This window comes from Vanessa atalanta, chromosome 16, assembly GCF_905147765.1.
Source record: "Vanessa atalanta chromosome 16, ilVanAtal1.2, whole genome shotgun sequence".
Lineage (NCBI taxonomy): Eukaryota > Metazoa > Arthropoda > Insecta > Lepidoptera > Nymphalidae > Vanessa > Vanessa atalanta.
The window spans coordinates 5,114,613-5,128,038 of record NC_061886.1 but is presented as its reverse complement, the minus strand read 5'-3'; the positions used below and the strand labels follow the sequence as shown (position 1 = coordinate 5,128,038).

The window sequence follows — 13,426 nt, the reverse complement described above, 5'->3', positions numbered from 1 at the left end:
ATAGTGACGTGACAAACAAATTTATAAAGATTATATATTCGCTTTCACTTACCACATTAGCAACTCGATCTTATATTTGTGAATTCAATTTTAAGTGAGTTGTAATGAGTTTTACATTGTTCAATGTAAAATTCCTTTGACGTCATTGCGTGTAAGGATATAAATTATTTAATAGTTCGCGCTGTGAATAGCAAGACAGCGAAACGTCTATTACGTTGTAATATCTAAATATATTGTCTCTGCTTAATAGTTTTTATAAGCTGTTTCGTGTCGAGTTGGTCCAGCGGTTACACTTGAATCTTAACCCAAGATTACGAATTCAATCATCGCTGTCATGTGCTCAATTAGGGTTTATAGTTCTGAACGTTGATGGAAAATATCATGTCGGATAAAATTTTATCACAACAACCCGTATTGGAGCAACGTGGTGAAATAAGCCAAAAGCATCTCAATGAAAGATACCTTAAGCCCAGCAGTGGGGTACAGAGATTTACAGATTTTTACATTACGTTGTATGTACACGTGAGATTGATATTTAAAACAAGATGATAATCTGATTTCCGACCATCAAAAATAAATTATGATAATATTATGTTAAATTAAACTCATCATGCCAAATAATATTTATGGTTCCCGCATATACTTTATTTTTGTGACAGGCAATAACTATTAAAATGTTCTTCGTATATTATTAGTGACATCTAATTTGCATGAAATTATTAAAAAGTGTATACAATCGGTTTGGGGTTCATTGCTAAGACACTGTCAGTATACGTACTTTTCTTGTGATGGAGACATGATCCGTGGAGGCGACACATGCTCGCCGTCTGCCCCATGCAGGCGCTACCTCGTCCGAGACTCCATCAGCCACCTCCAGGCGGCGCCACAAACACTATATCTCCACAACCATCATCCACACATTTACACCACACCGACAGAACTATATAGTCACCTTTTGATATTTTCGATACGTCATACTCGATTCGATACTAGCTGGTTTTATTTATATCACATATTTAATATTTACGTTGATTATCCCAATTAAAATATTCAAGCACTGTTCAATTGTAATTTTATGTAAAGATATCGCCGGGTCTTAATATATATTTTAGAGAGAACAACAAGCAATAAACTAATTACTATTTTCCGCTAATTAAATAACATTACCTTATGTTGTATATTAATGAAGTACAATTAAATTTTTAAAATAAACCTGTAATCTTTCAATACTAACTTAGCACTTTTTGTCATCTATTAAACAATCGAATTCATGTAAATCATTTTTGATCATCTTACGTTATTCTAACTCGTAAAATTAACTTCAATATCATACGCTGCTCATTTGTTATAAAGGCCAATTTTACATAATTAAACTATATAAATAATATTCTAGCACGCGATTAAGATAATTTAAAAGTCAAATTCGAAGCCGATATTTTGAGTCGGAAATTAATATTCAACGGCAAATAGCTACAAAATATTTAATCTTAAAGTAGCAATATTCCACCGCGAAATTCACTTTCGTACCTCTTAACAACAAAGGCATCAGTTATGCAGATTTTAATCTCCTTAACTGCGAGAGCCTTGGTAGTGTTTTTACTTATAATGTTACTAGATAAATATCCGTTTTATTGCCACTTAATATACAGGAATTATGGAATTATGTTGACCTTTTTTTTTAAACCTGAAAGCACGTTGTAGCAAACTCAAAGAAATTATATTAAGTCATATTTTTTTAACAATTACAGTTTTAATGTATGTTAATACATACATTACAAAAAATATTTAGTAAATAGAGTTATTTAAAATAACGATTACTGAAAACTGGACAACGATTGCGTAGCAACGAATTATATCGATAAAATATTCATACAAATAATAGTCATTTGACTATTATTTGAATGAATAATAAAAACCAACGTCACTTCAATCATTTATTCGAATAAAAATGTTTTTGATATGACTATTAATTTATCGATAACAATGAATTCATGAATATCAAGAAATATAAATTGAACAAACAGTAAAACTATGAAGAGCTCTCGCACGACCCCATTTAATAAAAAGGAACGTTACAAAGTGGAGAAAGTAGCCGAATCGAATGACAGTGAATACAAAACAACGAATGTCGTTGATTAATCGTCATGTGTACTCGCTTTGAATGTCATTCATGAATGGAGGTTGTAGTAGTAAATCATTCGATCGATGCCAACCTCGCTCCCTCGCAGAGCAAACATTCGTTCAGTCAGTGAACCGTGGACAACTGTTTCTGTTTCAAGTTTACGAGTTGATAGGGATTGATGACGGAGCCTACGTTTTATTCTTTTGTCGTTTGAAGCAAAATGTACAAAATTTGATTTTCAATTGAAATTGAGAAATAGTTTAAATTAATTAAGTATATATTTTTTGGTTCTTTCGTCATTTTAACTGTAACAATGGAATACGGGTTGGTGCTTAATGATAAAATAATAATTAAATTATGATTGATTGGATAAGACAGGCTTATTTAAACTATCATCATATATCATAAAATCTGTTATCTATAAATAGTAAAGTTAAAACCAGAGTATTTCACACAGAAGAATCAAATTTAAATTCTTGTAACTGTTGCTTCCGTTCGTATCTTGTGAAATAACATGTCAAATAAATTGGGAACGTGACTTATTTAGCTATTCAATTAAAAATATCGAAAACTGCACACGTTTAAAAATGACATAAAGTACATGTGTTGTACAAAACATTTTTATTTGCAAAAAAAATAAATAACTAACAACAAAATTTACATGAAGGTCGATTTACGGTCTTCATGCCCGCCTCGATATACAAGATCGAACACGTTTCAACAACTAAAGTAATTTATCTGATGGGATACGAAAATTAAGGTTGCTCCCTTAGGGTCACCATGAAAAATGTTCGATTGAAATGAAACGAATATGTTCGAAGTGATGTTGTAAAAACAAAACACTTTCCTATATGGAACAGGAATTTATAACAATATGAAATCATCGAGAAGAATTTGTTATTATTTTTGTATAGTTTTTCATGTTAATAAAAAAAATATACTGACATTCAGTGAGCCGAGATGGCCCAGTGGTTAGAACGCGTGCATCTTAACCGATGATTTCGGGTTCAAACCCAGGCAGGCACCACTGAAATTTCATGTGCTTAATTTGTGTTTATAATTCATCTCGTGCTCGGCGGTGAAGGAAAACATCGTGAGGAAACCTGCATGTGTCTAATTTCAACGAAATTCAGCCACATGTGTATTCCGCCAACCCGCATTGGAGCAGCGTGGTGGAATATGCTCCAAACCTTCTCCTCAAAGGGAGAGGAGGCCTTTATCCCAGCAGTGGGACATTTACGGGCTGCTTATGTATGTATGTATGTATGACATTCAGTTTTATGGAAAAAAATCATCAATTTAAAATAGGCTTATGGAGCAGTTTAATAATAAGTATAATTTAACATTCGATTGTAAATATTTTGATTTACTTAGCTTCGTCGTATATTGCAGTTACACAGTACTTCAAATAATTAAGCCTTTTCGTTATAAGGACGTCCTGGTAATAATAAAAGTGTGGTGAATGTCTCGCCACAGAATGTGGAGGGCATTTAGGACGGGCCGAACATTTGACACAGTGCGCGTGGGCAAGACACTAAACAGCTATTAAGAGCAACTGCAACACAAATTGTAATTAATGACTTCAGCGGTTACGATCTTTGAACAGAATAATATTTAGAAATGATACTAAGCTGAAATTTCTATTGATATATTCGAATTTATTTAGCGAATTCATATTAGGCTTTCTTTTAAAATATTTTACAAGGCTACCCAAAAAGAAGTGTATAGTGTTCAGGGTTCAAATATTTTTGGGAGTTTCTTTTTTCCACCATAGCATTTTAATGCCTGAACAAATTTCGATGTATGGGGTATCGTTCAAATCCTTACATCATCCCCGTTCATCCAGAAGTGACACGGGTAACCATAACAATTCATGCAATTATTCATTGTGCATTTTAATTTTTAAGGGAAAAAAATATATGCGGAATTTCGTACAATATGACCGTAATTTAGCTTACTTTGAATTTGATTGAATTACTTTTATACTAACAGATTACTTAGAAATTTTAGTATTTAAATATGTGATAGAAACAGTACAGTATAGTTTCATTTCAAGTATTTCGATAGAGGATTTGTGAATGTTATACAATACGCACTGACATATCATTTCTAATTAACACAACAGTCTGAGGTTACGACAGATCCATCTTATAACATCTGTGTTTTACTTCGATAATAGGCGCTTAGTTTAAGTTCAGCATATTTGCGCAAAGAGATAAATTTCATGAATAAACAATTTGTTTAATGATATGCCAGTAACATAAATGTTAACCATTTCAATAAGGTCACTGAACGTTAAGTGCCGTGTAAGCTGTTATATTAGGTATTTTTTACATGACAGTGATGATGCTGAATGTTTTCTTTGTTTTATTTTGATGTAATGATAAGTTTAGACACGTTTTTGAACATCTATATAAACACTTTGCAGATATGTATTTATTCTTTGTTTATTTAGCACATTTATACTCAATTTAAAACAAAGTGCTTTACGCGCGGTCTAAGGCTGTGCAGATAAGGTTTCTAGGAAAAAGCGTAAACTTTGCATAATAAACCAAGATTGCACAGTACGTCCTGGTAGCAAAAGCGATCCTGAGACGCCCACCGAAGAGACGGAGAGAGTGCCGCTTGTTAGTAGGTATTCCGGTGTACTACGGCGTCTTGGGCAACGGAGATTCCCACATACCCCCATTTCGTGTGCGGAGGAAAAGGGGCACTATTGTGTTTAATCGGTTATCTTCATTTTTTTTTACCGCGTAACATTTGCGAACGTACATTACCCCGAGACGTTCACCGTTCGAGGACGACCAACATAAAATGCGCAAATTGTACCAATAGTTAAATTTCGTTATTTTAAATTACTTTATTATTAGTTTATTTGGTGGCTTTGTGCAAATGTATCTTTACTCATAATATATTCTACTGCCAAACTTAATGTTGTTGTATCCCGGTTTCAAGGAGTTTGTCTAATTACAAGCACAAGGGACATAGCATCTCAGATTCCAAGGTTGACGGCTCATTGGCGATGTAAGGAATGTAAAAATATTACTTATAACATCAATGTCTATGTGGTGTCCAAACCAACTAAAAATTTGAAAAATAATGGTTGATTATATAGACAATAGAAATGTAAATAGATTTGAAAAGTTTACTATAGTACCGTATTCATATGATTAACTATCATGTAACTACATGAATCCCTATGAATATAATAATCGGATTTATATAAACCTTGGTTGAGATTATGTCGCGTATTATTTGCAATAATTACATAACAAGTAAGCTACGATGGCTTCGTTTAGAAATAAACAAGGTTTACAAGAGGTAGGATTTCCACCAGTGAAAGAGTTTAGAATACTAATTGTATTAACTATTGAATTAAGCATTTGATTAATTAATAGGTTCGAGCCGTGACAAATTATCACGAATCATTTCGTCAATTTGGCAGAAGACTTCATTGATATAATTTATGTAGTACATTTTGAGGATATTTGTAATTTAATTCAATTCTTAATTTCATGACATTTAGTTGAACCAATGACATTATGTCGCCAACGTAACGCAATTCTTCTTTAAGATATGCAAAACCTTATTGAACATGAGAATGATCTTCTGGGCCCGTTTCTCATCGGATTTACGAAACCCTAAATATTAAACAAAACTATTCTATATATATATATATTAGCAGCCTGTAAATTTTTATATATACGTAACAGGCTCTAAAATAAGATTAAGAGCCTGTTCCTACTGCAACAATGGATACACGTGTGGCAGATTTTTCACTCGACAGATGCAGGTTACCTTTATGTCTTTTTCTCTTGCAGTGTTTACAATGCAGTGCGTGTCCGGATTTGACCCCGAAATCGTCGGTTAATATTCACGTGTTCTAACCACAGGGTCATCTCGGCTTTTGTTGTTGTAAAATTATATAAAACGAGTTGGTTACGTTTCTCGAGTGGCTAAACATAAATGTAATCAGTTTCTGATATAATAAATAGGAAATCCCGTTGAGTACTTGACAATGATGAGAATCGTAAGCGCAGTAATTCTTCCGCGGTGCAGTATGCAATGGGTCCCTCAAGGCGACAAGGCAACGCAATTTGACCTGCCACTCGAGAATACTAAGCAAGTATAATGTATTCATCTGAGAAAAATCGTGATCAGCCCGCCCCAGGTACACGCTTCGAATGGAATATTAACCGAAATATCGATATGGCTACGGAAAGTTTCACCTTTGAAATTATTTTTATATAATTTAATGTAGGCGATATAACATAATCGTAGGTATAATAAATAGGGGTTCTTTGTTAATGTACTGGTTTTTGCCTAATATCAGGCAACAAAGATTGCAGATTTAAAAATAATTAGGACGTTATATAAACACCATTCTAGATTACTTATAAGAAACCGATGACGCGGCAAATAATTTTCAAGCACGTCCCCGAAGACAGCAGTTCGTGGCGCCAGGAGTAATAAATTTCGCAAGTCGAAGCATTAAAATCTCGTTAAAACGCTATCCAGTATCGAGGACTCCCTGTAGCTAGTAGTTACAGCTCGTCGACTGTGGGTAATGTAACGTAATGAAACAACCAACGCGAGATGGACGCGACGCTCGTCATTGCCAAAGCGCAACAAGTGAGCTCACTCAACAAGTCGCTAAACTAATCCTCGCGACTAATCGTCGGGAAAATGAAAAAGTTAAAAGTTAAGCGCATCAACTTAGCAGTTTATTTACGAAATCCACTCACACGTAATTACAGTTCGCTGGAGAATAAACCGTTGCCTGTATATATCATGTTGTAAAAAGACATATCTTTAAAACGTTATTTTTATCACCGGGCGCTGTTAAGTGTTTATCTTGTTTCACTTATAGAGAAAATTCTATGAGAGTTGACAGCATAAATGTTTAAACATAGACGCATGATCCTTGGCCTTCAATAACAACTGCTTCTAGATATAATAAATACACGGTAGTTATTTTCTCAATGGTGTTAAAGACATGTATATATTTTTTTAAAGTGACGTTTTTTATTTATCACGATAGTACAATCACTTACTTATTTTTTTATTACATTCTCGCTGCAGGAACTATAGAATACATGGAATGGGCGAATGACTCACGGTCTGACGGGAGTCAGGTTTCAAGTTTTTTTTTATTTTTATTTACTTGTATCTCCTATAAAGGTTGAACATGTCTCGATAGATCCGACAGTTCCTTTGATTAAGGTAAGGAAAATAAGAATTGAAAAGCATCCTTGAGATCCGTAGGTCGCCGAAAGAATGGGTGTCATTGTCAATACAATTTACTAAGACAATGGACAATAGTAGCCATGTATAGTGTCATGTTTAGCTCATACCTAATTTGTATTACACATTGATATTGATTGCTTTAAAAACACCAGACATGTGGCGCTTGTTGATAGATACCTCACATCTTCAGCATTGTAAACAGTAAAATACTTCGCAAAAAATGTAAATCGCAGAAATTAATAGACAATAAAAAGTAATGAAGATCATATTTTTCACGAGTATATACGTCTCTTTTTTATTATGTACTATAAATCACTATGTACTATAAAACATTAAATATTGTATGATTACCAATAAATAAATAAGTATACACAACCTTTACGTAAAATTCATTTATTTAGATTACAATTTCTTAAAGAAAAATATATAAAAATATATTGTTTAAATACAACTTACCGCTTTAAATTTTTCTTTTCAAACAACACATCACCATAAAATAAGTAAAAAAAATATATTTCAACTATCCTGATTTTAAATATGAAATCAAATGTATGTATGTGCTATTTAAAATTCTTATGTATTTTCATTTGAATGTAAAAATTTACTGAATAACAAGGCCGAAGATATTTATTTATAAGATTAATAAAAACGATACTTCGGAATCTTACATTCGACTTGGTACAATCCATCAACAAATCGGACGATAAGTCCTAACGTCACGGAATGCAGCCGCAAGGTCGGGTACGTTCATCAACCGACCGTTTGAGATTTCCATGATATACCTATCACCCTAACAAACCTATTTAATTGCAGGGATAATTGATACCAAGAAATAAAAACACACGATTAGAAAAAAAAACAATCAGAGATGAATTTTCTATTACACACAATAAACATAAAATGAGAATTTTTCTATCGTTACTTTTTTAACTGCTTTATATGAAAAAATAAACGAAATATTATAAATATTTCTTTATCTAAATACAATAAATCAAAGACTATAAAACTTGTTGATAAATTCAAAATTTTAATAAATAAATAATTATTTTTTATAATATCATAAAGTTACGTCAAGAAAGTCGTACATAGTTTTTATTATTTAGTTCTTTTAGAAAATAATTCCGGTTATTAAATTTAAGTGTATTGAGAAACAAAACTCTACTTTAAAATAGTAACCTATAAGATTAAGAATGCATTATAAATTTATTTACATATAAATCAGTCACAAGTTATCCCTCATTTAACCAAGCCGGTCAGTTTTAAAGACAATAAGCTTTTTCAACATTCAAGGTCGAGCGTCGTATTAGTTTAATTATCAAAATGGAATTTTCCAGTGTTTTCTGTCAGTTTATATGCGAAGGTTACGGTGTGCTCAAAATACCAATTTGAATATTCTTCAATTTGTTATATTGTTTCCACTATTTCACAATTAAAGACTCAATAAACTTTTTTACACTTTATTGTAATCATTTCCTATTGTCAATGGTTTAAATTGCTTATGTTTATTCAAACATAACTACAGAGTGTTGAAAAGTTATGTTCAAATAGGTTTTTTTCCTTTTTTGTAACATAAAAAACAAAATTGAAATGAAATAAAATCAGAAATAAAAAAAAATACTATACCAAAACATTTTCTAACGAGTGGGCAATTCATCAAGTACTTCCAGGGTGTGTGTGGGGGTTGTTTTTTCTTCTTGCAACTCCTATGTGAGGGGTGGTGGCACCGCTCAGGAGCCTTGCCGTGCTTCGTGAACATTCCGAGTATGCCCTGACACTTCCATAGACATTCACATCACTGATAAAAATGACTACACCACACAACACTAGTCGTTAACTCGCCAACAACTCACAAACACTAATCACAAAGAAATACCACTAAAAGGTCATCTGTAGCCATCACCCTGCCAGCCAAACACTACACGGGTGCAGCGGACATTAACTGCAAAGAAAAGAAAACAAAAAAATGTAGTAACGCCCCACCCCAAATAAAATAAAAAGAGAAATTAGAATAAAGTAGACCAGACACATCGGATAGTTCTTAAGTGCTCGTAATATTACCTTACGCTGTTTGTCGTCTCGAAAGGACGAAACAAAAAACATAGCTTCACAGCTGTGACTATTTGTAATGCGCCGTTATGATATGAAAGTAGATGTATGTCAATGTTTCACTAGCGTACTGACACGAATTTGTATCAACGCACACGATCTATTAGCTTCATAATCTTGAGTACCCTTTCTAATGGATAAACGAAAAGTGACATCGATTTTTCGGAGAATCCAAAACTGTGTGCCATTTACGAATCTTTTGATGAAATAGATTTGTATTCTATATGTATATCTTATCGCACACAATACGATCTCAATCATTATAATGTATATAGAGGAACGCAATCCTTATCGGTGTAACAAATGCTAACATTTTCGACACGGTTCACCTGTGTATGTCAGAAAAATCGGACGATAAAACCCTTTATTGAATGGGAAATTGATTACACTTTAATATAAAACTCCATTTATAATAAGTTATTTTTATTATGTGATATTTCAACGTTGAAAGATAAAGACAAGATCTTGACGACAATTGGACATAGGATCGTCAAAAACACTATTGGGGAAACAAGTCTTTTATCGTTGCACTTGTTTGCATGCGGTCACAGACCGGCTGCGGAAGGTCAAGGCGCCTACTACACGTACCATGCTTGGACAAGGATTTTATTATTGTTCCGTGAACATTATGAGAAAGTATATTGTTGCTGTTTGAAGCGCGATCTTTGCTTGTATATGTTCTTTAAAAACGATCAGTGACCTTAGCATTTTAGGGAGATAAAATCAACCCAATCTTTAATCTGAAAAACTGCCCAGTTCTAAAATATACTGCAACATTTTGTAACAACTTGTGAATATATTTTTGCTTAGTTTTCTTAAATTATGACTGTTTTTACTTTAATCTTAATATGAGGACGTTTGATTGGAAACTTTGAATTACGATTTCATAATTATTGTTCAAACTTATTGGTTCAAAAGTCTCAGGTATTAATTAACTGGCCTTCAGATTACAATATACCTTTAAGTACGTAAGTTAACGTAAGTTTTAATAAAAATAATGTGGTAAAAATCATAAAAATACAAAAGAATATCAAAAATATTTATAGCCCAACACAAAAATATTGAAACCGAAATAAATGTCATCACAACAAACATTTTAATTTTTTAAGAGTATTAAATTTTTGTTTTACTCCTTATGACAATATATCCGTCACGAAGCAACTTCATCCATCAATATTCTCAGAGATCAGGGCCCGATCGATTTTGTTCCTCCCTTATATGCATGTTTGAACAGTTATATAAGTACACGTCCGAGCCGGATGATTCACTTTATACCAAATACGGTATTCGTTCAAGTGTGTACCCTTTCTTGTGTTTGAAATAAAAAACAGAACCAGACTTTCAATGTTAATCGCTTCAACGTCTTGTTTTACTTCTATATTATTTGCTTTCGGTTATTATAAATATTTATTAAAAGTTTTAATTTATATTAATACCATTATTTCTTCAGATAATAAAAACGATTCATGAACGAGAGCAGATGGCGTCTTTGATATCCGAGCACATCGTTTGTACAAAAGTGACCGTTTGGTGGAGCTCGGGGGTTAGGGGGTAGATGTTCATTCATCTGAAGCGTGACGTCATACGGGGTCGTGTCCCCGCGGTTAGCGACAGAAAATAGATGACGAGAAAAAAACTTCGAACATCAAATCGATCTGTACACAATGTTCTCTTCGGTATCTTCGTCCTATATATTTTTTTTAATGATTGGAAATATCATGTTTAGTAAATTGTAGAGACAGTGTCTGTAGTCTTTATTCAGAAAGTTAATGCATTTTTAATGCTTGAGCGCAATCGTCGTCAGCGAGACTCATACTAGGTTCTATCGTATATAGCGAATATATGTCACCAAGTATTTTCAATAATGTTTACTATTTTATTCCTTTTACATATATTTTAAGATAAATGTTTCCGATACAGTGAAACATGGCGCTAAGTTATCTGATAACATGACAATATTGGAATCTGCATAAGCATTAATTTCTCGGCCATCTTTAAAAAAATACTCTTGCAATGTTTCTTTAAAAAATATAAAACATTGTATATATGCTTTCAGTAATTGCAAAATATTCGCAATATATTTTAGACTTCAATCAATTGTACAAATCAATTGAATTATAAGCTATTCATTCAACGCGAGCAAATAAGCGAGTTAAAGCTAGTTGTGGATGCTAACTAGAATTAGAAAGTAATAAAACATAGTTAGTGATATAAGCAAAAAGTAATCGGAACGATGAGCTATACAGAATGGTGATAGTGTTTGTAACATAATGTTTCAGTGAGGGCATATCGATTGAATTAATGAGATGTGGGCGCACGTGTGGTCCGTGTGTCGAGACGTGGAAGCGATTACAAATGATAGAATTATCGCTTTAAGAATTTTTTTATGGACACTTTATGACATAAGAACAATAGATGGAATTTTGTAACGCTGTTGTTGGCGTGATTTAGGTTTGTATAATCGTAAAAGGCAGCGTTTTTAATGATAATTTAAACACGTAGTTCGGTTTTGCGAAACTATGTTGAAGTTTACAACATACGGTAAGGTACTATTAAAAGTAATGATGTAATCACACTTTTTATTTAACGTCAAAGTGTTTATAAATGCTGATAAATACATCCAAGGATTATGGCAACTTTCTTATTGCTTATTAAGGTTGCTTTAATATTATATTATATAGGTCGATATGAACCTTCCGTATTTTTTTTCTTAAACGCGGGAAGGCAGAGTGCAAACAGGCCACACGCAGTGGTCAATTCTGCCCAAAAACTTTGACAGTAATAAAAAAGGCGCAACAAATATCAGTTTTTTCCCACACCGCCAATACTTGCACAACCATTGGAGATATTGCGAGTATCTCCCTGGTGCGTGCAAATTACTCTTTCTCACTTATCCTCTAAACCGAAAATACAAATTATTTGTTTAGCGCTAAAAAAATTGATTTGCTGCTTTACGTAGTGATATATTTATTTAACCAGATATTTTGATTTAACCTCGCTTATAAATTTGTATCGTTATTCGGTATACATGTTCAAGAAAAAAATTATTTTATTTCTTTAAGTTCATCATTCGTCATTCTTAATTAAGATCAAAAGTGGAAATGGGCAAAGCCCAAACGTTACCTATTTTTTAAAACGTTTAACATCAGTACCTATAACATATTCAAATATGGTAATAAGTTATGCGTTAACCAACTTTGTTTAATAAGAAAAAAATATCAACAATTTTATGTATCTGAACATACAGTAGATCGAGCTGGCTGCTTGGACATAGAAGTGTAGAGAAATGAAAAACATATTCATGCCTTCCCGAAGACTGATTGATTACGTGACCAATATTAAAGTTTTCTTAAGGGAATTCATTTATCATAACAAAAAAATTAAACAGTCTTTAAAAGTTATCCACGCATGATATATCATAGATTAGATATTAGTGAACACAAAAGTGTGCGCACTGATGAGGCTGCCGACATGACACTTAAAATATTAATTAGTTCATAAATAAATATTTTCATTTTCCTTTCTACATAAATTGATCTAAATATATTTTAATTAAATAATCTACATGTGAATACATTAATAATGTTAATTTGGATGTTGAGGTTTTTAATGGATCATATTAATGTTAAAAATAAATAACCCTGTTATTTTTGTTTATATTTTCGATTTCACGCAAATTATATTACTTGAATGAAATAATAATTTAAGTAAAATATAATGGGTTATAGTTTCAAGTAAACAAAAATAATAAAATATGTATGTATAGTAATTGCATTATAACTAATCTAAGACCTATTTATTAATTATTTTAACTTTTACTTATTATAGTATTCTACTGCCAAATGGCAATACTTAGTTTTGTTGTGTTGCGGTTTGAAGGGTGAGCCACGGTAACAACAGATAAGGGACATAACATCTTAGTTGTCAAAGTTGGTGGCGTTTTGTCGATAT

At 32.5% G+C, this 13,426-nt stretch overlaps 1 protein-coding gene across 7 annotated transcripts in view; it reads right to left on the bottom strand.

The window, feature by feature from the left end:
- Window positions 1-13,426, bottom strand: part of LOC125070144 (dual 3',5'-cyclic-AMP and -GMP phosphodiesterase 11) — a 230,927-nt gene that overhangs the window by 118,418 nt on the left and 99,083 nt on the right. The window contains exon 2 of one of the 7 annotated variants that reach the window (XM_047679857.1): window positions 8,993-9,308. The exons of 2 other annotated variants lie outside the window; for them this stretch is intronic. In XM_047679857.1, coding sequence (XP_047535813.1) covers window positions 8,993-9,125 — 133 coding nt within the window. In that variant the 5' untranslated portion in view covers window positions 9,126-9,308. Of the gene's footprint in view, window positions 1-778; window positions 994-8,992; window positions 9,309-13,426 lie in introns of those variants that run through there. 4 more of the 7 variants (XM_047679859.1, XM_047679858.1, XM_047679860.1 and 1 more) reach the window with 4 other exon arrangements.